General features: G+C 47.7%; 1 protein-coding gene across 9 annotated transcripts in view; it reads right to left on the bottom strand.

Moving 5' to 3' along the window:
- The window catches only part of RTEL1 (regulator of telomere elongation helicase 1), a 120,267-nt gene that overhangs the window by 32,496 nt on the left and 63,000 nt on the right, over positions 1-24,771 (bottom strand). For 8 of the 9 annotated variants that reach the window (XM_075118660.1, XM_048820402.2, XM_048820401.2 and 5 more), the window contains 7 exons: positions 23,740-23,817; positions 22,582-22,725; positions 13,971-13,997; positions 12,897-13,012; positions 11,098-11,221; positions 9,183-9,330; positions 4,290-4,444 (listed from right to left, as the gene is read on the bottom strand). In XM_075118660.1, coding sequence (XP_074974761.1) covers positions 4,290-4,444; positions 9,183-9,330; positions 11,098-11,221; positions 12,897-13,012; positions 13,971-13,997; positions 22,582-22,725; positions 23,740-23,817 — 792 coding nt within the window. The remainder of the gene's footprint in view (positions 1-4,289; positions 4,445-9,182; positions 9,331-11,097; positions 11,222-12,896; positions 13,013-13,970; positions 13,998-22,581; positions 22,726-23,739; positions 23,818-24,771) is intronic. The other variant, XM_048820403.2, reaches the window with a different exon arrangement.

Here is a 24,771-nt window from a genome sequence, read left to right as displayed (position 1 = left end):
GGAAGTGCCTGTGCCTTGGAAATATAGAAATATGGAAATAACCATCTTTCAAGTCAAGAGCGGCGTACCAGTTTCCTGGATCCAGGGAAGGGATGACAGAGGTCAGGGAGACCAGGCGAAACTAACTTCTTGAGAGACTTGTTGAGACGGCGCAGATCCAGAATGGTTCTGAGGCCCCATTTCACTTTTGGGATTAGGAAGTACCAGGAGTAAAACCCCTTTCCTTTCATGTTCCAAGGAACCTCCTCCATAGCCCCCAGACGCAGAAGACTGTCAACCTCCTGAATGAGGAGTTGCTCGTCAGAAGGGTCCCTGAAGAGGGGAGAAGGGGGGGGGGGGGAGAGAGCGGGGAAAGAAGGGGCAAAAATTGCAGGGTATAGCTATTATGTCCAGGACCCAACGCTCCAACGTAACCCGCAACCAGGCTGAGAGGTAGGGAAAAAGGCGGTTGAGGAAAGGCAGCAGCGGATCCGAGGAATTGGCTGGGACGTCGCTCTCAATTGTGCCATCAAAATGGGCGCTTCTGCCCTGCCAAACGTTTAGCCTGGCTAGGATGTGGAGGTAAGTAGGAGGCAGAAAGGCAGCAATGACCAAATGTAGTGTCCCTGTCCCTTCTCCTGACAGGTCCGGAATGAGGTTGCCACGACCTTGGTGTCGGGGACAGCTAGAACAGCTTACATGCAGACTGTGGTGTGTGGATGCCCAGCGAACAGAGGGTGGCTTTGGTGTCCTTCATCCCGTGCAGCCTCGCATCCGTTTGATCGGAAAACAGACCGCTCCCATCAAAAGGAAGGTCCTGAATGGAGGTCTGCATCTCCTGGGAAAGCCCAGCGGTTTGAAGCCAGGAGCTGCACCTCATCACCACTGCGGATGACACCACCCTGGCTGCCAAGGCCACCGCATCTGCAGGTGCAGCAGGCCACTGAGGCTCCCTTCTGCACCAGGGTGATGAATTCCTGGGCCTGATCTTGCGGGAAGGACTCCTTAAATTTATGGAGAGTGTCCCATAAATTGAAATTATAGTGGTCCAGGAGGGCCTGGTGGTTTGCCACCCGAAACTATAGACTTGCAGTGGAATAAATCTTTTCTTCCAAACAAGTCCAGCCGCTTGCCTCCTTATTTTTTGGGGTAGAACTGGAGTGCCCCTGCTTCTCCTTCTCATTGGCCATGGAAACCATCAGTGAGCCGTGACGAGGGCGGGTATAAAGATATACAAAACTTTTGGCAGGGACAAAATACTTTTTCTCAGCTCATTTTGAGGTGAGAGGGCTGGAGGAGGGCATCTGCCAAATGGCTTTGGCAACTTTGAGGATCCCTTCATGCACTGGTAGTGCAATACGGGAAGGGGTCAAGGCTAACAGGACACTGAATAGTGTCTTGCTGTTCAGCCATCTCCTCCACTTGTAGGCCCAGGTGGTTGGCCACCCGCTGGAGTAAGGCATGGTGGTCCTTAAAGTCATCAGGCAGGCTGGCACTGGAGGAGCCAGCGACCGCCTCGTCGGGGGAGGATGAGGAGGACTGTCTCGGTGGAGACCTGTTCCTCCTCCTCCACCGGGGAGGCCGGCTTGTGGGTAGGCACAGCATCCTGAGACTTGGCAACCAGGTGTGCCTCCAGTACCGTGCCTGGGGGCATCGCCATGACCAGGATCCCCCAGGCATTCCAACTTTGCCACTGAGCAGGCCACTGCACAGACTGCTATTACCCCTCTGCCACTGCGGCCAGCTCGGACACCCAATCTCGCCGCTGAGATCTAGGTGACAGGCTGAAGAGGCCCTCGGTTCCGGAGAACCCCCCCTTCTGGAGACCACTGTGGGGTTGTTGAGGCCTGGGTCTGCCTAGAGACCACTGACACAGGAGACCGGCGCCCTGCCCGAGGGAACCAATACAGACAGTGTGGTGAGCGGGTCCCATGCCGAGGAGATCGGAGGTGTGAAGAAGATTGTTCCCACTGTGTCGGTGACTGGGATCGGTGTTGGGATGATGACCTTTGGGATGGCAATCGGCACCGATAATAGCTGGACTAGCGCCTCCCTCTCGGCAAGCTGAATCGAGATGACAGCGACCGTGACCACGGAGCCGGTGACCAACAATAAGTATCCGCCGATCTCAGCGATGGCACTGGTGCCTGGCGGTATGGAGGAGGAGAGCGCACCATCATCTCAAGGAATCGGCGGCACTCCACCACTCCCTAGGGAGCCTTGTCGACTGGCTTGCCCTCTTGGGGAGCCTTAGCCGAAGCCTGTGGCACTGGTAGCACAGGTGGAGAGCTGTGCTTCTTTGAAGCCAGGGCTCTTGAAGGCATCAGTGCCGGCAGGGGAGTCAGTCCAGTCCCGCTTGCAGGAGTCGGAGGAGGACCTTTCAGCGGGCTGACGGCCCGGACAGGAGAGGGCCAACTGCGGGGCTCTGCGGTAGGCAGGTAACTCGAGGCAGGCTCTTTGCTTTCTGCTAACTGGCCCCTTTTTGTTGGTGCCACGGAGCCATGCTTCCTAGCCCTCTTCTTTGGCACCAGCAACACACAGCAGTGACAAGTGGGCCCCGGTGCCAGTGGCACACTTCCTACCAATGCCGAGGTGCTGGGAGATTCATGGCGGGAGAGCTCAGACCCTGGGAAGACTCCATAAGGAGGGCTCTGAGCCCGATGTCTCTCTCATTTTGCGTGCGAGGCCGAAAGTTTTTACAAATTCAGTACCTCTCTTTAACGTGCACTTCCCCCAGGCACTTGAGACAGCTACCGTGGGGGGTCACTAACAGGCACAGGCCTCTTACAGGATTCACAGGGCTTAAAACCCCACTGGGACCTAACTAGTAACACTAACTACTGCAATAAACGGGTACTTAACACTAAAAATAAGTATGCAGAAAGCCTAAAGGCAAAAAGTCCATGGTAAGAAAACCACAAGTCTGATGAGCAAGGAAAGGTGTCCTGACTGACCACCATAGGCGGTAAGAAGGAACTGAGAGGCTGTAGGGCCAGCAGCGCCTGATATACCAGTGCATGAGCGCAGCACTCAAGGGGACGACAACTGGCCTTATGGATACCGCTAAGGCAAAAATCTCCGACGACTGCACACATGGGTGCATGCACTCCTACAATGGAATCGACATGAGCAAGCACTCAAAGAATATATCTGCATATTCAGCAGGGTACGAATACAATCCTGCCTGCTCGTATATGATTCCTGAATACTTACTTTGTCATTCACCTAGAAGATAAAAATACCCTCAAGATATGTTGGGTTTAAGAACTGGCCATTGATGTTCTTCTCTTTCATAACTGCAGTTGTCATTGCCTAGAGATGCTCAAAGCTGTGCGAGTTTGAGCAGGATAAACACAACAACCATATGGCTTTTTAATTCATTTGATTTAATTAATCAAATGGGTTCAGGTGAAGGGGTGCTTATTCCCCTGACTGGCAAACGGCACCCCATACTGAACAGCTCTATGCACAAGAAATAGCCCTGAAAGCAATATTTTCATAAGAGACATCTCTGTGTTAAAGAAAACTGATTAGCAGGAACAGTAAAACTATTCCTGCATGTAATGGAGTCAGGGGCCATATTGAGACAGGAAACCAGGCTACTCCAACAAAACTGCATCACTAATTGCAAAAAATTCATTTCTGGAATAGCGGGAGGAAACCAGCCTGATCAGAAATGTATTTCACTTAGACCTCCCAGTTAGAGACTATTCTCTCTCTAGAAGAGGCCTAAGGAAAAGCAGTAGCATAGAAGATGCTTACTAACCCTACTGTGCAATGGCATTGCAGGGCTCCTGTGGCTCAGTGATAAGGTACTTCTATCTGTGCAGTGTGGGCTCTGAGAGCCAAAGAGTCCATTTCTCATTTGAATGCTGCTCCACATGCAGATAAAAATTCAAAAGGAGTTCCAGTTTTCCTGTAATACATATTCACATTCAAACAACTACAGTGAATGTCCACCATGAGGTTCTGCATATACAGCAACCTCTTTTTGAGGACTCCTCAGGCCTAAAAGTAGAATGCTAACTTCTGGCAGTCTGTGTCTCACCTATAGCAGTGATAAGTTCATTATTAGCACCAATGTGAATGTGCAGGTCACATACTAGAACGTGGCAGGGTGTCCTTCTCCAAAAAGAAGCTATTACTCAAGCGCATCTCTAGACCTTTCTTGTTAATGGTGATGAATTACAAGGTATTTTTTTGAAAGGATTTGGATCCGGCACCCATAAATTGTCAAACAAACATTTAATTTTAGGACCAATAGTTCATTCAAACCTACATACAGCTCTTCTGTATGCGATCACCATTACCTTTTCCTCTCCTGGCAAGCAGTCATCTTCTGCCCCTTCACTGCTCTTCTCATTGTGCTCCAATGCATCCAGGAGCCCAAAGGGCTGCTTCCTTGATGAGATCAGCTCTTGATCGTACTCCACACACAGGCTGGTTGCTCCATCCCCCAGCAGCCCTACAACATCAAGACAGAATGTAAACAGACCTGTTATTTACCCTGCAGTAACTGTGGTTTTCCAAGATGCAGACAGTCAGGGTGGATCCTGCAATAGGTGAGCACATGCCTTACATGCACAAGACTGACTCTCTCTCAGAGAGAGAGAGAGAGAGAGAGAGAGACAGAGAGAGAGAGACAAGTGATGTCCATTGGAGCTATATATGGGAACTCTGCCTCCTTGTGCTCTCTTATGAAGGCATAAAACATGGGGCAGCTGCAATCCTCCCTGAGTTCCCTTGCAATTCAAAGCCTGTGTTGCAGAGGAACCTGAAAAGTAGGGATGAAGGGCAGGTCATGGGATCCAAAGTGAACTCCTTGGAATTTCAAAGAACCAGAAAAGTTAGTGAGTTGCTCTACACAGTTGCCTTGCAGAACTCAGAGACTAGCACATTCCTCAAGCAGGCAGATGCTGCTGCCTGTGCTTTGGTGAAATGTGCCTTGATGTTCAATTGCTTGCTTGATGTATGGCCCCGGTGATGGTGAGGAGCATAACTCCTTCAGGGTTGATGCTGACATACAAGCCACTTTCAGTACTGGAGTCCATGCCAGTGGATAGCTCACCACTGACAATGGGCCTGGTTCAGCCTGAGCGTCATCCCACAAGGACAGGATTGACACCAATGGTACGACCATCGTTGTCAGGAGAATCTGATCTTTCTCTCCATCCCTCGATACTGTGAGGGTCTTGGAGGGCTTATCCCCAGATGTCCTGCTGTGCCTGTCTGTGTGGGAGGACGCTGTGTGGGAGGGCTTTAAGCTTCTGCTCCGGTACTCAGAGTGGCCACTTCCAATGCTCAACTTCAGTGTCTGAGATGTTGTTGCCAGCTTTGTCATCAAAGCAGAGGTCAACTTTGGTGCTGGTGCCGATGTCGGTGACGGGCCTTTTCTCGGTGGTATATTCTCCTTGGTAGTCTTTGTCACCTGTCTGCTTGATGGGGTGCTAAATGATGCTTGTTTGTTCAGTAGCTTGTTGCCTCTGGATCTGTAGTCTGGGCCCAGAAGGTGGAGTTTCAACCTCACATCTCATGACTTGTGCGGTGTCCAGGCTAAGTATACTGAGCACCTGCTCAGAACATGAGATTCTCCCAAGCAGAAAATGACATCTACTGTGCCTGTCTTTAAGGGGAATTAGTCCATCGCAGGATGGACAGGGTTAGAAGCCTGCAGATTTTGAATTCATCGCTATAGAAACACTGTACGGTGGGGCTGACGTGGGGATAGGGGAGGGTTGGAAAGGGAGTCTGTAAGGTGTGTCTGAGAAGAAGTGTTCAGTTCTAATATAGTCATCAGTCCACAGTGGTTGAAACAGAAGATGAGAAATGATTCTGAAGATTTTCAGCAGAACCAGAAAGAATTTTGCCTGACTTCAGAACTAATGGGTCAGACACTCACTGATTTCCATCTCGCTGCCATGGGCAGTAAGAAGGAAGTGAAGCAGGTGGCAGTCACCCTGCCCTTCTATAGAACAAGAGGCAGCTCAGTAGGACCCCTGTGCAGCTCTGACAGTCTGCTGGTCAAAACGTATCTGGACCCTACAGTGGGATCAACGCTGACCCATACGCCAAGAAGAAATTGACATACCTCCCCCTCCTCTTACATGCCTGGTGACATGCCAATGTTTCCAATAACTCTGATGGATTCTACAGGATTTCCTACCAAACATCCCTTCTAACCCTCTGGGGCAACCCAGTAGTGTGTGCTGGTTTCTCTCATCCTTTGTCTCACTTGCAGTAGAACTGCACTGAACAGCTGAGTCAACAAAAGTCAGTTTAGCTGATCTGTTCCAACTTGGGGACTTTATATCTTGTGATAGGGTCAGGCCAGATGGCTAAAGGAGAGCGATAGAAGGCAGATATATTAGCCCCAGGTTAAGTAGGTCCCTTTTCCTTGGGTAAGGTAACAGGGAAGGTTCCAGAACAATCAGGAACTTTCTGGAAACCATTAAGGCAGACAGGCTGATTAGAACACCTGCAGCCAATCAAGAAGCTGTTAGAATCAATTAAGACAGGCAGGTTAATCAGGACACCTGGGTTTAAAAAGGAGCTCACTTCAGTTTGTGGTGCGCATGTGAGGAGCTGGGCGCAAGAAGCTGAGAGTGAAAAGGCGTACTACTGGAAGACTGAGAAGTACAAGCATTATCAGACATCAGAAGGAAGGTCCTGTGGTAAGAATAAAGAAGGTGTTGGGAGGAGGCCATGGGGACGTAGCCCAGGGAGTTGTAGCTGTCACGCAGCTGTTACAGGAGCCACTGTAGACAGCTACAATCCACAGGGCCCTGGGCTGGAACCCGGAGTAGAGGGTGGGCCCGGGTTCCCCCCAACTCCCTACTTGATACCAGAGGAGCTGACCTGGGCTGTGGGTTCCACCAGAGGGGAAGGTTTCTGGCCTGTTCCCCGATCCACTAGGTGGATCAGTGGAGACTGCGGGGATCGTTCTTCCTTTTCCCCATGCTGGCCAGTGATGAGGCTAACTGAGTGAACGGCAGACTTGAGCCACGAAAGTGGCCAAACTGAGGGCTGCCATGAACCTCTGAGGTAAGCAAATCCACCAATAAGCGCAGGACCCACCAAGACAGAGGAGGAACTTTGTCACAACCTTTGTAATTCTGACTTCTGTATTTAAAGGATGGACTTCTACATCAGGGAAAGCTTGAATAAAATCATATTTAAGCTCACAACACTTTACACTGAGTGATCTTCAGAAATCTTACTGCCACTCTTACTACCAAAGTTATTTGTGTTTAAACATTGTGGGTCTCTGAATTGCCCTCAGAGACCAATTCCTGGAGTGAAGTCTGAGTAATTAACTTTTGACTTGGCACAAGATTAATATTAACACACACATTTTCTATGGTGTTACAGAAGACTTTTTTTTTTTTACTTGTTAAAGTGAGACTATTAGCTACTATTAGCCACGTAAATTACTATACTAGACAATCACCTCACTGATTGAGCTTACAAAGTGCTTGTAATTACATGTACCAAACTGACATCTTATTGCCATTTATTCAAGCTTCCTGTCCATGAAACATATTCTCATCCTTTAGGGCCCAGTTGTGTCTGTCTGTAGATACTTTAACCCTACAGTTCCAGGTTCTGGCAACATCAGTTTGATGCTTCTAAAAAGGCATTCTCCCCACACACAAAAAATCACCTATTTCTCTTTAGTTTGTGAGACTACCTACCTTTGTGTGTCAGTTACTAAGTAGAGTAGCTAAATATTTTTACTTCTGGCAAAACAATCTGAGTAACAATCAGACAAAGTTGTATGCAGAGTTGCTGTAGCTATGCTGGTCCCAATATATTAGAAAAACAAGATGGGTGAGGTAATATCTTTTACTGGACCAACTTCAGTGAGAGCGATGAACTTTTGAGATTACACAGTGGCTTGAGGAAGAGCTCTGTGTAATCTCAAAAGGCTGTCTGTCTCCCTCCAACAGAAGTTGGTCCAATAAAAGATATTACCTCACCCATCTTGTCTCTCTAATCAGAAAGTATCAGGAAAGCAAGAATAATTTTTAAGAACACCATCTGGCTTGGAGACCATATTTACTGTGCAATGAAACATTGTCAAATTCAGGAACAGCAAGCAGTCCACAACAGAATGGTCTGTTCTAGTTTCTTTGGCATGAAAAACATTTTACCTTTGACATCAGTTAAGCTCAATTTTTTAGGTCACTGGTTCATTTGATGTCAATGCCCTCATTTTGTTTTCGGTGCTATCACAATGTACAGGAGACTAGTATTGAACAGAATGGGAGATGAGGTATGTAGCTAACAGCATTTAGCATCTTTATTAGGAGGATTTCAAATACTTTACAAAGGTGAACAAGAATTATCACCCCCATTTTGAAGATGGAAAAATGGAGGCAGGGTTTCAGATGGCAAGTCAGTGGCAGTGTCAGAATCAGAAGCCAAGCCTTCTGACTTCTTGTCGCCTATTCTAAGCAGTAGGCTATCTCGCCTTCCAGAATAGTCAGCCTTGGTCAGAATTCAAGCCATATCAAATAAATCCATGATGAAATTCAACCTGTTGAAGCCTCAGATGTTCAAGGCTGTTCATCAAGGAGGAAAAATACCAAAATATTTCAGGTGGGGTAACTATTTGACATTCCCTCCATCTGGACATCTCAGTGGCCAGATAGTTTTTCATTTTTGTCAATTCCAATTTAGAACCCTTAAAAGAAACACTCAGGCACCTGTACCAATGGAGCGGGGGATGGCATGTGTTTATTCACAGTGAAAGCTGAGTTGTAAAGCTAGAAAATTTGAGATGTTTGGAGTTTTTAAATGCAATAAAAGACTCTTTCCTGTCTGTCTGGTCGCCTCCTCTCTCTACCCCCATATGCTGCCCCCTTTCCATGCATCCCCAGTCTGCTGTCATCTCATGCGCTTTGGTACCCAACCACCTTCAGGTCCCCACTCCATACCTATCAGTCTCTTCCTTCCAGTCTTTCCATTCCCCCATGTGTTTCCCCAGACCCCTTCTGTTAGTCTATATCCTTTGATTCTTGGCCCTCCTCTGTTTAACCCCTCCTGGATTCTTGCCCCTCTACATTTCCTAGTCTCCCTGCTCCACCTCTGGCTTGGCCCAGAATCTTTGGATTAAAAAAAAAAAAGTTCAGTTTATGTGTTTTCCTATAATACAAGGAAGACACAATTGTAAACAATTTAGAAATGTAAACACCCAGACTTACCCATTCGCTTCCTCTTCAAACTAGGAACATGGTCATCTAAATTCTTTGCTTTTGTCCGAGACAGGGGCTGCCCAGATGACGTGGATGATGTCGGGTCCCCTTCACATATGGTGCTAGAGCAGGAGCTCCGTGTTGGGGGTGGGGGCATCTGCACAAAGACTGGAAAATGTTACACTAGGCAAACACTACCGTTCCACTTCAAAGGCTCAACGTATTTCATTGAAAGAACCCAAGAGCAAAGCTGAAGATAAACTGGATTTTGAGAGGTCTGAACACATATGCACCTGAGATGCGACTGAATAATTAGAAATTAGCATGGGCAGATTAAGCAGAGATGGGGAGGTTCAGCATAGAAACACGTAGGTGGAACAGAGGGATAATGCAACTCTAAAGGGATGTCAGAGTGGGAAGCATCACACAAAATCTTGATGTTCTCTCTGCAGTGCAGCCCCTTCTGATTCAGATGCACTATTCTTTGGCTCCTCTTTACAATGAGATAGTTCTCTTTTGAACCCCCCCTAAATGCATGAGAATTCTAAGCTCAATTTCAGGCTCACACCTCTCACATACAAATACTTACACAAAGTACCCTGCCACCTTTACTGTGTATTCTTTTGAAGGCACCATCTTACACTTAGCCCTCAACTTCAAAATCCCTTTGTCTATCAGCCGTGCCTCACTATACAATACATGCAAACTGTATTGTACTAGGACAGGTTTCAGAGTAGCAGCTGTGTTAGTCTGTATCCGCAAAAAGAAAAAAAAAAAAAGAGTACTTGTGGCACATCCAGCAATGCCCCTCTGCCATGTACACTGGCCAAACGGGACAGTCTCTACGTAAAAGAATAAATGGACACAAATCCGACATCAAGAATTATAACATTCAAAAACCAGTCGGAGAACACTTCAATCTCTCTGGTCACTCAACTACAGACCTAAAAGTCACAATTCTTCAACAAAAAAACTTCAAAAACAGACTCCAACGAGAGACTGCTGAATTGGAATTAATTTGCAAACTGGACACCATTAAATTAGGATTGAATAAAGACTGGGAGTGGATGTGTCATTACACAAGGTAAAACTATTTCCCCACGTTTATTCTCCCCGCCCCACTGTTCCTCACACGTTCTTGTCAACTGCTGGAAATGGCCCACCTTGATTATCACTACAAAAAGTTTTTTTTTCCCCTCTCCTGCTGGTAATAGCTCACCTTACCTGATCACTCTTGTTACAGTGTGTATGGTAACACCCATTGTTTCATGTTCTCTGTGTATATAAAATCTCCCCACTATATTTTCCACTGCATGCATCCGACGAAGTGAGCTGTAGCTTATGAAAGCTTATGCTCAAATAAATTTGTTAGTCTCTAAGGTGCCACAAGTACCCTTTTTCTTTTTGTGTATTGTACTAATGAATCAAAGAGCTCCTTATTGCCAAGACAAAGCCAAAGTCTTAAAGATGTCCTAGTACCAAAAGGGCAAATGATAGGATGATTTCTGGCCTGTGCTATTAACCGCTGCTGCTTCTTGTTTTACATACCAGCCAGCTTGGACCTAAATAATTTGAGAGTCTGATCAATTTTTCCAAACTTGTGTCCTCTCCATGTGGGTGACGAGGGGAGTCTTCAGTTTCACTCCCTCATTTTATATACCAGACCAAAGCAACTTGTGTGTAGGGGCAGTCTGGATGAGAGGAAGCCAAGAGAAGAGTTTTTTCTTTTGAAATCTAACCCAGAAGGCCCTGTAGCTTGGTGACACATACCCTGCCCTTCCCTGGGAGGGCTGACCCTCAGAATCCTGAGTAAAGGAGATCACTTAAGAATGATGAGATCCTCTGCCCAACCCTCCTACGGCTGAGTGCGCTTAGTCCCTGACACCCTTGGACAAAAACTCCTTCTTTGTCTCACGATACCTACGATTTTTTGAGCAATACGGAAGAACTGGGAGACCTCTCTGACTGCATGCCCGAAGTTGTTGTAAACCTTGACATAAGGGCGGACCCAGGAGGGCAGCTGGGATCTTACATCATTGTTCACGAACCTGTGGAGAATTGGAAAATGGGAGAAAAATCCTTCAAACAGCTCCACTAAATTAATCTCTCAGCAGAAGGCAGCTTTGAACATCTCACCTGAGGAGCTGGAACAGGGATGTGACTGAAGTCTTAAGAGCATACGCAGGCACTGTCCTCAACATTACAAATTAAATTTCATAGTATGACTATCCCCCTACTCCTGGGAACGCCAAGCTAAGCAGGAACAGTAAAAACAAGCAGCTGGGTAAGAACACAAAAAAAACTGGGATTGATCTTTGTCCCCAGGAGAGCAAGAGTTTGCTGGAGCCAGGGTGCTTGTGTCTATCATTACAGCTCTGTACTGAACTGCAGCATTCCTGCTAGGTACCAGTTATATCATGCTATCCAAAACTGACTGGCAGCTGCATAAGGTAGAAAAATGCTCATTAGGGATTGGGCTGAAACCACCACATTTATTTCCACTTGTGAACACAGACCAGGATTCATACCCAGATGTCCAGAAACGAAAGGCTCATTCTAAACCAGTGGTTCTCAAACTTCTGTATTGGTGACCCCTTTTACACAGCAAGCCTTTGAGTGCAACCCTCCTTATAAATTAAAATCACCTTTTTTATGTTTAATTCTATTATAAATGTTGGAGGTGAAGCGGGGTTTGGGGGTGGAGGCTGACACCTTGCAACCCCCCCACGTAATAACCTCAACCCCCTGAGGGGTCACAACACCCAGTTTGAGAACCCCTGTTCTAGACTATTAGTTCTCTGGGTCATCTACCCCATAATCATTAATACCAATCTTGAGATAGTTTATTTTTGAATGAAACTTTATTGTACCCAGCAGTTTCTGGGGGCTAAGTCAGAAATAAACAAAAGGAAGAAGCTGCACGTATTGCAGAGACCAGATGAAAGGCCTGAGAAACAAAACATTATGGAAAAATGGAAATAACTAGCTTTCTTCTTCAGAAACCGAAATTGGAAGCATGCAAAATACAAAGTGGTGATTCAGTCTCATCCTTAAGAAACAAGGAGGCTATGCATGCTCAGAAGGTTCACAACATAGCTACCAACACACCTTGCAGAATGGTCAAACAAAACTCCTACTCAAGCTGACATGTTTCACGGCAATGGCAGGAATTCACTCATTTCCCAGAAACATGATTCTGTTTAGAAATACAAGTGAGATCATTTTTAGATTTTCTGGCAATATGTAACTTCTTCCTGCACCTCCCTTAAAAACTGCAATTACCATTCACTCTCTTCTCAAAATTAGTGTAGAGCAGGACTGGAACCCCTGTATTCACATAACTTGTATTAGCATTTCAGGAAGTTCTAACTCCTGGCATGAAAAGGGTTAAAAAAGATGTATAAAAAAAGATATATACCTACACACACCCACAAATAATCACTGACAGCTTATTCTGCATCTGCTAATACTACTAACAGCCTCATGGAGGGAACAGGGAGAAAGAAGCTTTTGGGAAAGGAGAACAGAGGATGAACATGTATGTTATTTTCACTTATTAGGGAGAATGATACCTAGCTCGCTGATGATCACTAATGACCTGTAGTCTTCAACTAGTCATACTAATGCACTTATACACACAGTACATACAGTTGTGTGTGTTGGATACAGGAATGTTGGCACATACATCGTTTATAGTCCATCCTACTCAACAGAAGAATTCACCTGTGGTCACAAAGGAAAATGGCACCATAGTCCTGGCGATGTCTGATAACCCTGCCGATGGCCTGGTTCACAGCCCGGGAAGCCTGCTGCCGATACCACTCACGCCCGGATAAATACTAAAAAGGGGGGTGGGGGGGGAGAGAGAGAGAGAGAGAGGATCAGGCTAGTCAAATACAGTAACTCCTCGTTTAATGTTGTAGATATGTTCTTGAAAAATGTGACTTTAAGCGAAACCATGTTAAGAGAATCCAATTTCCCCATAAGAATTAATGTAATAGGGGAGGTTAGGTTCCAGGGATTTTTTTCGTTGCCTGCTAGTACAGTACTTTGTCCACTACTTGTGGGATTCTCTGGAAGAGCAGCTTGTTGGAGCTAGCAGGTGGGGGCCTGGAACCAGGGTGGGCTGGTAGCCCCCCATCAGTTCCCCTCCACACACTCCCCAGAGCCTCCTGCTTGTTGACGGGCCCCGCGGATCAGCGCCTCCCCCCTCCTCCTGAACATGGTGAAACAACTGTTTTGCCACATTCAGGAGAAGCGGGGAGGGAGAGGGGAGGCTGCGAGCCGTGTCCTTGCTCCTCTCCCTCCCGAACCTCCTGAATGTGGCGAAACAGCTGCTTCGCTGCGTTTGGGAGAGGGAAGGCGCTGATCCACAGGGCTCGCAGGTGGGAGGCACTGGAGGGTGGTAGCGGAGAGGAACTAGTAGGAAGGCTGCCGGCCCACCCTAGTTCCGAGCCCCCACCCGCAAAACAACGTTATAAGCAAACATTGCACAACTTTAAAGGAGCATGATAGATCAGCGATGTAACAACACTAACTGGGATGACGTTAAGTGAGGAGTTACTGTAGGTAAAATGTATTCTCAATGCAGGGGCTACTTGTCTCAGTCTCCAATACATGCTATAAATGTATCTCTAAAAGGTGAGAGTCAAGTGCAAGACTCTGCTAAAGCAATCACTTCGAACTAAACTGAGGCACTACTAATTGCTATGGAACCCTGACCTAATTATTAATAAATAATTCTGCTGTTTAGCCACCGAACTAGGGCTTATAGCCCTGGCCCTACAATGCACTTACCATGTTATTAAATAGCCAACAGCTTCCCTGCAAGATGATAAAGAAAAATTACATAGTATTTGTACTCAAACCTGAAAGGCTGCCAAACAGAGCCCACTACACCCATGGTTTATACGTCCTGACCAATTTCCTTTCGGGCCAAATATTCCCTTTGAAAGATAAATGGTTACCATGCATTCAAGCTATTTTGACTGCAACTGTGTTCAAAAAATGTATGGCCTGTGTTTGATTATAACTAAGGATTGCTCACCTTCTTGGAACTGTTGTTCTTCAAGATGTGTTGTTCATGTCCATTCCCATCAGGTGTGTGCACGCCACGTGCATGTCGTTGGAAAGTTTTTCCCTTAACAGCTCTCATCGGGTCAGCTGTGGAGCCCCCGGAGTAGCACTCAATATACGACCCTGCCGACCCGACCACCCTTCAGTTCCTTCTTGCTGGCTACTCCAGCAGAGGGTAAGGAGGGTGGGCACTGGAATGGACGTGAACACCACATCTTGAAGAACAGTTACGAGAATGTGAGTAACCGTTTTTTCTTTGAGTACTTGTTCACCTCGATTCCAATCAGGTGACTCCCAAGCTCTCCCCTGGAGATGGGGTCAGAGCTAAGGAATTGTTAACTGGAGCACCGCTCTGCCAAATGCAGCATCATCTCTGGCATGCTGGGCGATAGCATAGTGAGTGGTAAACGTATCCACCAATGACCAGGTTGCAGCTCTGCAGATCTCCTGAATGGGGATCTGGGCCAGGAAAGCAGCTGACAAGGCTTGCACCCTTGTGGAGTGTGCCGTAATAGCCAGGGCTGGGACCTGAGCCAGTTCGTAGCATGTGTGGATGCAGTCTGTGATCCAGGAAGAAATGCCTTGGGAAGAGACCAGGAGCCCTTTCATCTGGTCTGCCACTGCCACAAATAATTGGTTTGATTTCCTAAAAGGCTTAGTGTGCTCGATGTAGAATGCTAGTGCACGCCAGACACCCAGTGAGTGAAGCCTCTGCTCCCATACCAGTATGAGATTTGGGATAAAAGACTGGTAGAAAAATGTCTTGGCTACTATGAAATTGGGACACCACCTTGGGAAGGAAGGCTGGGTGAGGCTTGAGTTGAACCTTGTCCTTGTGGAAGACCATGTAGGGCGGATCGGAGGTTAGTGCTTTTAACTTGGACACCCTCCTAGCTGATGTAATGGCAACCAGGAATGCCACCTTCGAAGATAAATATAAAAGGGAACAAGTCACCAGCCGTTAGAAAGGGGCCTCCATTAGTCTTGAGAGGGCCAGATGAAGGTCCCATGCAGAGACAGGTTGTCGAGCCTGTGGATATAATCTTTCCAGGCCCTTGAGGAAACGCCCAACCATGGGGTTGGCGAACATGGAACACCCAAAGTCTCCTGGGTGGAAGGCAGAGATAGCAGCGAGGTGCACCCTGATGGATGATCCTGTCAGGCCCTGGTGTTTCAGGTATAAGAGGTACTCCAGAACAAGTGGTATAGGTGTCTGGAGTGGAGGTGTGCGATGCTGGGCACACCAGCAAGTGAACCTTTTCCATTTAGCTAGGTAAGTGGCCCTGGTAGATGGTTTTCTGCTGCCGAGAAAAACCTTCCTTACAGATTCCGAGCACCAGAGCGCCATTGGGTTTAACCATGAAGCTTCCAAGTTGTGAGATGGAGGGACTGGAGGTCTGGGTGGAGAAGGCGACCATGGTCCTGTGTGATCAGATCAGGGTAAAGTGGTAACACGATTGGGGTGTCCACTGACAGCTGCAGAAGTGTGGTGTACCAGTGTTGGCAGGGCCACGCTGGGGCCAGGAGAATTACCTTCGCCTTGTCTCTGGGGATCTTGACAGAACCTTGTGCACAAGTGGAACCCGATGGAAAGGCATACATGAGGCATTCTCCCCAGGGTAGCAGGAACGCTTCCAAGATGGAACCCGGGCTGTGCTTCTGGAAGGAGTAGAACGTTGGGCACTTTCTGTTGCTCTGGGTGGCCAACAGAGCAACCTGGGGAAACCCCCATCTTTGGAAGATGGAATGCATGACATCCGAATGGATGGATCACTCGCGGTGGCGGAACGATCTGCTGAGGTGATCCGATAGTTTGTTCTGCACTCCGGGAGACAGGACACCTCCAAGTGAATGCAGTGGGCTTTGCAGAACTCCCATAGCTGGAGGGCTTCCCAGCATAGCGGGGAGGAACAAGGTCCACCCTGTCTGTTGATGTAGAACATGGCAGTGGTGTTAACAGTCATCGCTGCCACGCACTGGGCCTTGTAGTTGGGACAGGAAGGTGTGGCAGGCTGGCCGCACTGCTCTGAGTTCCTTGATACTGATAGGGAGTGAGAGCTTGTCCTGCGACCATAGATCCTGTGTTTGGAGATCTCCCAGGTGAGCGCACCAACCCAGAGCTGACTCATCCGTTACTAGAGACCGAGAGGGCTGTGGACTGTTGAAGGGAACTCCTTTGCAGACTGTCCGAGGGTCAAGCCACCGACAGAGGGACTTGAGTACGTGATCTGGCACTGACACCACTGAGACTAGGCTGTCTAGTGTTGGGTGACAGGTTGAAGTGAGCCACACTTGGAGTGGTCTGAGCCTCAGACTGGCATGTCTGACCACGCAAGTTCAGGCTGCCAAGGAGACTCATGCATCCCCTTGCTGTCGTGGTGGGGTATCGCCTGAGGCTTTGGATGTCTGTCATCACTTGGAATCAGGCCTCAGAGGATTGCCCTTGCTTGTACCGAGTCCAGCACCACCCCGATGAATTCTATTCTTTGGGTCGGTGACAAGGTTGACTTGTTCACGTTGAGGAGGAGTCCCAGCCTCTCGACAGTAGCTCTGACTAGTCAGACTTGAGACTTCACCTGCTCCCTGGAATGCCCCCGTAACAGCCAGTCATCAAAGTGGGGATATACCTGAACCTGCCTCCTGCGAAGAAAGGCTGTGATCAGTGATATGGTGGAGACCTGGGAGGCTGTCAATAGGCGGAATGGGAGGACCGTGAACTGATAATGTTTGTGGTTGACCACAAATGGCAGAAATGGTCTGTGAACAGGCCGAATAGATATGTGAAAATACGTGTCCTTCATGTCGAGGGCGGTGTACCAGTCTCCCGGATCCAAGGAGGGGATGATCGTGCTCAGGGAGACCATGTGGAGCTTCAGCTTGACCAAGAACTGGTTGAGTCCTTGCAGGTCTAAAATGGGTCTGAGACCCCCATTTGCTTTGGGGATTAGGAAATAACAGGAGTAGAATCCCCTGCCCCTTAGCTCCAGAGGAACCTCGTCCACTGCCCCCATGGCGAGGAGTGACTGCACCTCCTGGATAAGGAATTGCTCATGAGAAGGGTCCCTGAAGAGGGACAGGGAAGTGGGATGGGAGGGAGGGGAGGAGCAGAATTGGAGAGAATATCTCACCTCTACCATGAGAAGGACCCAGCAGTCTAATGTTATTTGGGACCAGGCACCGTAGAAGTGGGATAGCTGATTCAGGAAGCACTGGGAAGGATCCGGTGTAGCGGTGGGTACGCCATCCCCGGGCATCCCTTCAAAAGGCCTGGTTTGAGCCGGACGAAGATTTGGCTGGGCCCTGGCCCTGATGGGGAGGTGCAACAGTCTGTGCCTGCCATTCTTACCCCTCCTTCTATAGAAGTCCTGTCTTTGAGGAGGGTAGGAACACTGCTGTTGAGGCTGTGGTTTGAAGTATTTACGCTGGGTAGCAGGAGTATGCATACCCAGGAACTTCAAGGTCACCCAGGAATCCTTCAGGCTGTGCAGCTTGGAGTCTGTCTTCTCTGAGAATAATCCTGTGCCCTCAAACAGCAGGTCCTGAAGGGTTTGCTGCACTGCAGAGGGCAGCCCAGGTGCCTGCAGCCATGAACCCCTTCTCATGGCTAAACCTGATGAGAAGGTGTGTGGGGGAGAGTCCGCCGCATAAAGGAAGGTTCGTGCCACCACACTCTCTTTGTCAATAATGGCCATGAATTCAGTTCTGGAGTCTGATAAAGTAGGTTTCTTAAACTTCAACATGGAGGCACACAAGTTGAAGTTTATCTGTTGAGGATAGCTTGTTGATTAGCTATCCTCTGCTGCAGGGCCCCCGTTGAGTAGACCTTCCTACCAAAAAGGTCTCATCTTTTAGACTCCTTGGATTTTGGAGTCGGTCCCTGTTGGCCCTGCCTCTCCTTCTCATTGACCGCAGTCACTACTAGGGAGGAGGGCTGCGGTGTGAGAACAAGTACCCATATCCCTTGGATGGGACAAAGTACTTGCACTCCATGCCCCTCGCCATAGGCGGGATCAATGCCAGGGTCGCCACAGCGTTTTGATATGGCTCTGTATAGTTTTCATCAGGGGCAGAACTATCCTGGAGGAACCCTCTGGCATCAGGCTACCGACCATGGGGTCCTCTGGTTAGATAACCTCTTCTGCCTGCAATCCCTTGTTGCAAGCGATTCTGTGCAAGAGGTCCTGGTGTGCACGGTGATCTATCAGGGGATGTCCCAAGGCCGAAGTCCCCGCAATCGCCTCATCTGGGGATGAGGATGAGGAGGCTAGAGGCAGTACTGGGTTCTCCTGATCATTCAGCTCTCTAGCGTCCCTCTGGTCAGCGCCTGTGGGCTCTGCGCTGAATGTAGTTGCGGCAGCAGTAGTCTGTCCGGCTGTCACTGTGGCTACTTCGACGACGTCCTGGATGGACTGTGGGTCCTGTCCTGGCGTCCATTCCGATCCCTGAGATGCCGGGCAATTTTTATATGGCTGTGGTGCTTGGGTTTCAGAGACTACCAAGCAAGAGCCACAGGAAAATGAGCCCTGGACCTGGTGCTAAGCCCAGGGAGTCCAGAATGGTCACTGAGGCTGCAGCTGCCAATGTGGAGGCCATGCTGCTGGTGCCTCACTTCTGTGCCGATTCGACCTGTGCCTGGTGCAGCATGAATAAAAGGAGTCCCCATCCGAGTCAGACAACACTGATCTAGATCATCACAGCGGCGTCGAGCGGTGCTGAGCAGAGGAACGGTGCTGCTCCGCCAGTGCCGGGGACCCATGCATGGGGTCCCGAGCTGGGGAATGGTGCCTCAATGATGATGAACCCGAGCAGTGCCGAGGTGAACGGTGCCATGTCACAGAAGGTGATTGCCGCATCATGGCCAGCTTGCCTCTAGATGGTGCCGGATGCGGTGCCATAGAGGCTTGTCCCTGATAGCCAGAAGTTGAGGGGCCGTCATTGCTATTAGGTCATAGAATCATAGAATATCAAGGTTGGAAGGGACCCCAGAAGGTCATCTAGTCCAACCCCCTGCTCGAAGCAGGACCAATTCCCAGTTAAATCATCCCAGCCAGGGCTTTGTCAAGCCTGACCTTAAAAACCTCTAAGGAAGGAGATTCTACCACCTCCCTAGGTAACGCATTCCAGTGTTTCACCACCCTCTTAGTGAAAAAGTTTTTCCTAATATCCAACCTAAACCTCCCCCACTGCAACTTGAGACCATTACTCCTCGTTCTGTCATCTGCTACCACTGAGAACAGTCTAGAGCCATCCTCTTTGGAACCCCCTTTCAGGTAGTTGAAAGCAGCTATCAAATCCCCCCTCATTCTTCTCTTCTGCAGGCTAAACAATCCCAGCTCCCTCAGCCTCTCCTCATAAGTCATGTGTTCTAGACCCCTAATCATTTTTGTTGCCCTTCGCTGGACTCTCTCCAATTTATCCACATCCTTCTTGTAGTGTGGGGCCCAAAACTGGACACAGTACTCCAGATGAGGCCTCACCAATGTCGAATAGAGGGGAACGATCACGTCCCTCGATCTGCTCGCTATGCCCCTACTTATACATCCCAAAATGCCATTGGCCTTCTTGGCAACAAGGGCACACTGCTGACTCATATCCAGCTTCTCGTCCACTGTCATCCCTAGGTCCTTTTCCGCAGAACTGCTGCCTAGCCATTCGGTCCCTAGTCTGTAGCGGTGCATTGGATTCTTCCATCCTAAGTGCAGGACCCTGCACTTATCCTTATTGAACCTCATCGGATTTCTTTTGGCCCAATCCTCCAATTTGTCTAGGTCCTTCTGTATCCTATCCCTCCCCTCCAGCGTATCTACCACTCCTCCCAGTTTAGTATCATCCGCAAATTTTCTGAGAGTGCAATCCACACCATCCTCCAGATCATTTATGAAGATATTGAACAAAACCGGTCCCAGGACCGACCCTTGGGGCACTCCACTTGATACCGGCTGCCAACTAGACATGGAGCCATTGATCACTATCCGTTGAGCCTGACAATCTAGCCAGCTTTCTACCCACCTTATAGTGCATTCATCCAGCCCATACTTCTTTAACTTGCTGACAAGAATACTGTGGGAGACCGTGTCAAAAGCTTTGCTAAAGTCAAGAAACAATACATCCACTGCTTTCCCTTCATCCACAGAACCAGTAATCTCATCATAAAAGGCGATTAGATTAGTCAGGCATGACCTTCCCTTGGTGAATCCATGCTGGCTGTTCCTGATCACTTTCCTCTCATGCAAGTGCTTCAGGATTGATTCTTTGAGGACCTGCTCCATGATTTTTCCAGGGACTGAGGTGAGGCTGACTGGCCTGTAGTTCCCAGGATCCTCCTTCTTCCCTTTTTTAAAGATTGGCACTACATTAGCCTTTTTCCAGTCATCCGGGACTTCCCCCGTTCGCCACGAGTTTTCAAAGATAATGGCCAATGGCTCTGCAATCACAGCCGCCAATTCCTTCAGCACTCTCGGATGCAACTCGTCCGGCCCCATGGACTTGTGCACGTCCAGCTTTTCTAAATAGTCCCTAACCACCTCTATCTCCACAGAGGGCTGGCCATCTCTTCCCCATTTTGCGATGCCCAGCGCAGCAGTCTGGGAACTGACCTTGTTAGTGAAAACAGAGGCAAAAAAAGCATTGAGTACATTAGCTTTTTCCACATCCTCTGTCACTAGATTGCCTCCCTCATTCAGTAAGGGGCCCACACTTTCCTTGGCTTTCTTCTGGTTGCCAACATACCTGAAGAAACCCTTCTTGTTACTCTTGACATCTCTTGCTAGCTGCAGCTCCAGGTGCGATTTGGCCCTCCTGATATCATTCCTACATGCCCGAGCAATATTTTTATACTCTTCCCTGGTCATATGTCCAACCTTCCACTTCTTGTAAGCTTCTTTTTTATGTTTAAGATCCGCTAGGATTTCACCATTAAGCCAAGCTGGTCGCCTGCCATATTTACTATTCTTTCGACTCATTGGGATGGTTTGTCCCTGTAACCTCAACAGGGATTCCTTGAAATACAGCCAGCTCTCCTGGACTCCTTTCCCCTTCAAGTTAGTCCCTGGTGGCTTCAAAAGTGACTGTGATGGAGGGAGACTCCAACTCCTCCACCTGACACTGTCTGTCCCGGGAGTCGCTGGGCACTGGACTCAACGGTCCCCTCCGGGGAACAGAAGTCAGCGGCACTGACTCCTGGTACATGGGTGCTGCGTGCTCCTTTGTGTGATGCACTGCTCTTCCGCCTGGCGCTACCTTCGGCACTGGGCAACAACCCCTGTCCATCTTCTTGTGCCACCTGTGCGACACTTGTGAGTGCGAGCGGTGCCTGGCTGACTGCGCCACTTCTGGTGCCGGGGACCGCCGGTGCCGAGGGTCTAGAGTCAGAGTCTTTCCTCAGTGCCGTGTCACGCACTGAGGCTGGGGCACTCTGCACCGACATGGTTAGTGTCAGATCCCGGCGCTCTGTGGCGAGTTGCGGACAGAGAGCGGACTCCATCAGAAGTTGTTTCAGCCAGAAATCCCGCTCTTTCTTTGTCCTAGTGCGGAAAGACCTGCAGATTTTGCACCTGTCTGTTTGGTGTTCTTCCCCCAGACACTTCAGGCATGTGTCCCGGGGGTCACCCATTGTCATGGGCTTCCTGCAAGGTTTAAGCCCTTGGCCCCAAGGCCTGCCCCAGAGCCGAGGGAAGGTAAGGGATAGGGGAGAACCCTGCACACTAACCCAAACTATTATATATACTATGTACGGGAAATTAGAAAGGAACTACTAACTAAAACCTAGACTGAACTACAGACTAAAGAAGAAAGCTAAGGGAACTGAAGGGGGGTCGGGTCATGTCAGCAGGATCATATATTGAGTGCCATGAAAGTACCACTCCAGCGGACTCCACAGCTGACCTGATGCAAGCTGCTATGGGAAAAACTTTCCGACAACCGTGCATGCAGTGTGCGCACACCTGATTGGAACTGACGTGAACAAGCACTCGAAGAAACACCACAGTAATCAGAAATGGAAAAACCGATTACTAACCTGAACTGTCACTGCTGTTCTTTGAGATGTGTTACAAATGTTCTTTGTACTTCAGGTGCGTGTGCATCCTGTGCACCAGGTGCACACACATTTGAAATGAAACAGACACGTGCAATCTCTTGAAGATTTTAAAATTTCAGCACAACCCAGCAGGAGGTGGGGGGTGGGAGAGGGATGTCAAATTTGTATGGTTTGATAGAGAAGGTTTGCTTACTGTGGCCCCACAGAGATGGGAAGAAAAGCCATATGCTGGAGAGAGAAACTATGAGACAATGGACTGACAAAAAAAAATTGCGAAAAGCTCCCCAATCTTACCTGTGCCCCTGAACCTTGTCTTTTCATTTCATCCAGGAATTGCATCTTTAAAACGACTCTTGGTTCCATGCGAGGGGGAAATGGAAGCCCAGTGATAACAACACCTCGTCCGTTCATGTCTGCAAAGTCCAAGCCTTCGCTGGCCTGAAGATGAACAGTGTTTTCAATCACTAACAGGGAATTAAGTGACATTTCAGAGCAGTTCAGGGGTTGTGGCCTCTCTGCCTTAAATTACACATCTAACAATTGTAGTTTGAGAGTAGTGGAAACAGTTTGAACTGGATTCCTTACTTTTATTGCCAGGGCTTTAATCCCAGTGGTTTCCTACTATCAGGCCTTGACTGAGTAACACATCAGCCAAAGGGTGTAAGGAGAGGTTTCTCTGCTTCTCTCCTATTTCTATGGTTTCTGAGATAGTAAGCATTTCAACCATCTTCCTGATTTCCAGGCTGTGTTGCCAGCACACCCATTACTGATTATACATTTCATGCCTGAACTTTCTGAACTGTCCATACACCAGAGGATGACCATTAATAACAACATCTATTTACGAAAAGTGTGCTCCTCTTCTGGGGCACCGGATAACAAAATGCAATATAATAAGACCTCCCTCAACATTCAAAACAAATACAACCATTTCAAGAGGATCAAATTCACTTCTAAAAATAGGAAAATATGACTGTAAAACCACCAAAACTGGCAGAAGGGCTCCAGGGCAGGCACTGGGTTTGAACTAACTGTAGCTTGTCTTTTGAAATTGAACAACATTTCAGACAGTTGTTTCTCTATAACGTTAGGCTGACAGAAACATTTGTCAAGTCTTGTCTAATACAGTCCTTCTCATACAGTAATACAGCTCTTCTGTGAGCAACCAAAAGAAAATGTAGGAAAGTATGAAGCTGTTCCCCTTTGAGATCATGCACATATCACCAGTAAAACCATGAATGACAGACCTGTGCACTTAAAATAGAGTTGGAAAAACTATGCATTCTGCATTTGCTCCTTTATTTCACTAGGGCTTTTTTATACATGTGATTATTTATAGATACTACTTTTAGCAAAGAGAAATGTGTGTGTTTGTGTATCTGGAAGAGCTACAGTCTTCCAAATGCAAAAAGCAGCTTGCTCTCAAGAATGACAAACTCTGTTCTACATTACCTTTCCCCGACATACTGCCAAGAAAGTAGCTCCACTAGACTTGGGACAGACAATCTTATCATAATATGCATCCATGATCTACAAGACAAACAGGTTAGGTAAGAGGAAGAGAGAAAACCACCTCCTTTACACACACACACACACACCAAACAAACTTGTACATCATAACAAGTTTGACTCACATACTAAGACTCAAGATGTAGTTAACTAGGCTTAGTGTCAGTTTCCTTACTGGAGTACAACTATGGATGTTAGAAATATTTGCTTTCCAAAAGCCCCTTATTACAAAGAATCCCACAGATCTTCTGATAGACATAACATTGTGATGTCACCTATCTCTGAAGGGAAAACAAAGAACTTATTATGCAGTACTCTTATGACTCCACATTGGCAAAAGAGGAAAACAAAACAAAGCAATTTGAGGTTATCATTTACTCTAATCGTTGTCAAGGAGAAGAGGCTGGAATTCAGTAGAACAGAAAAAGGTGGGGAAAGCGTGAGGAATTTCAACAAATTAAGAAACTAGAAGGATATTAATTTAAAACTTTAATTCTGCTTTCTATAAACTATTTATGATGCAAGCAGCACATGCCAGAACTGCATCAATATCTGTAAATATGAAGAATTATATTTTAAGAATTTCACTAGGTACAGAAAAATAAGTCTGTTGCCACCGAGGCCTAAACAACTAAAACTTACGTTGACTTAGCAACATCACTCTGAGCTGTGAAAAATTTCACACCCTGTGTGACGTAGTGAGGTCAACCTAATCCCCGCTGTAGACAAAGCTAGGTTGATACAAGAATTCTTCTTTTGACCTAGCTACCACCTTTCAAGGAGGTGGATTTATGACAGTGATGGAAAAGTGTAACAATAATTTTAGTCAGGAACTTCCTTTAACATGTTGCAGGCTTATTGCCTCAGAAGAGGCAATGATTCAGTGAAAATTGGTACAAACTGTACCTAGCAACTTCCTGGATTACTAACATGTTCTTTCCTCTACACTTTAAACTGCTGGTATTAAAAACTTTT

Source organism: Caretta caretta, chromosome 13 (genome assembly GCF_965140235.1).
Source record: "Caretta caretta isolate rCarCar2 chromosome 13, rCarCar1.hap1, whole genome shotgun sequence".
Classification (NCBI taxonomy): Eukaryota; Metazoa; Chordata; order Testudines; family Cheloniidae; genus Caretta; species Caretta caretta.
The sequence above is the reverse complement of the archived record's forward strand: the minus strand, read 5'-3'. Positions and strand labels throughout refer to the sequence as shown.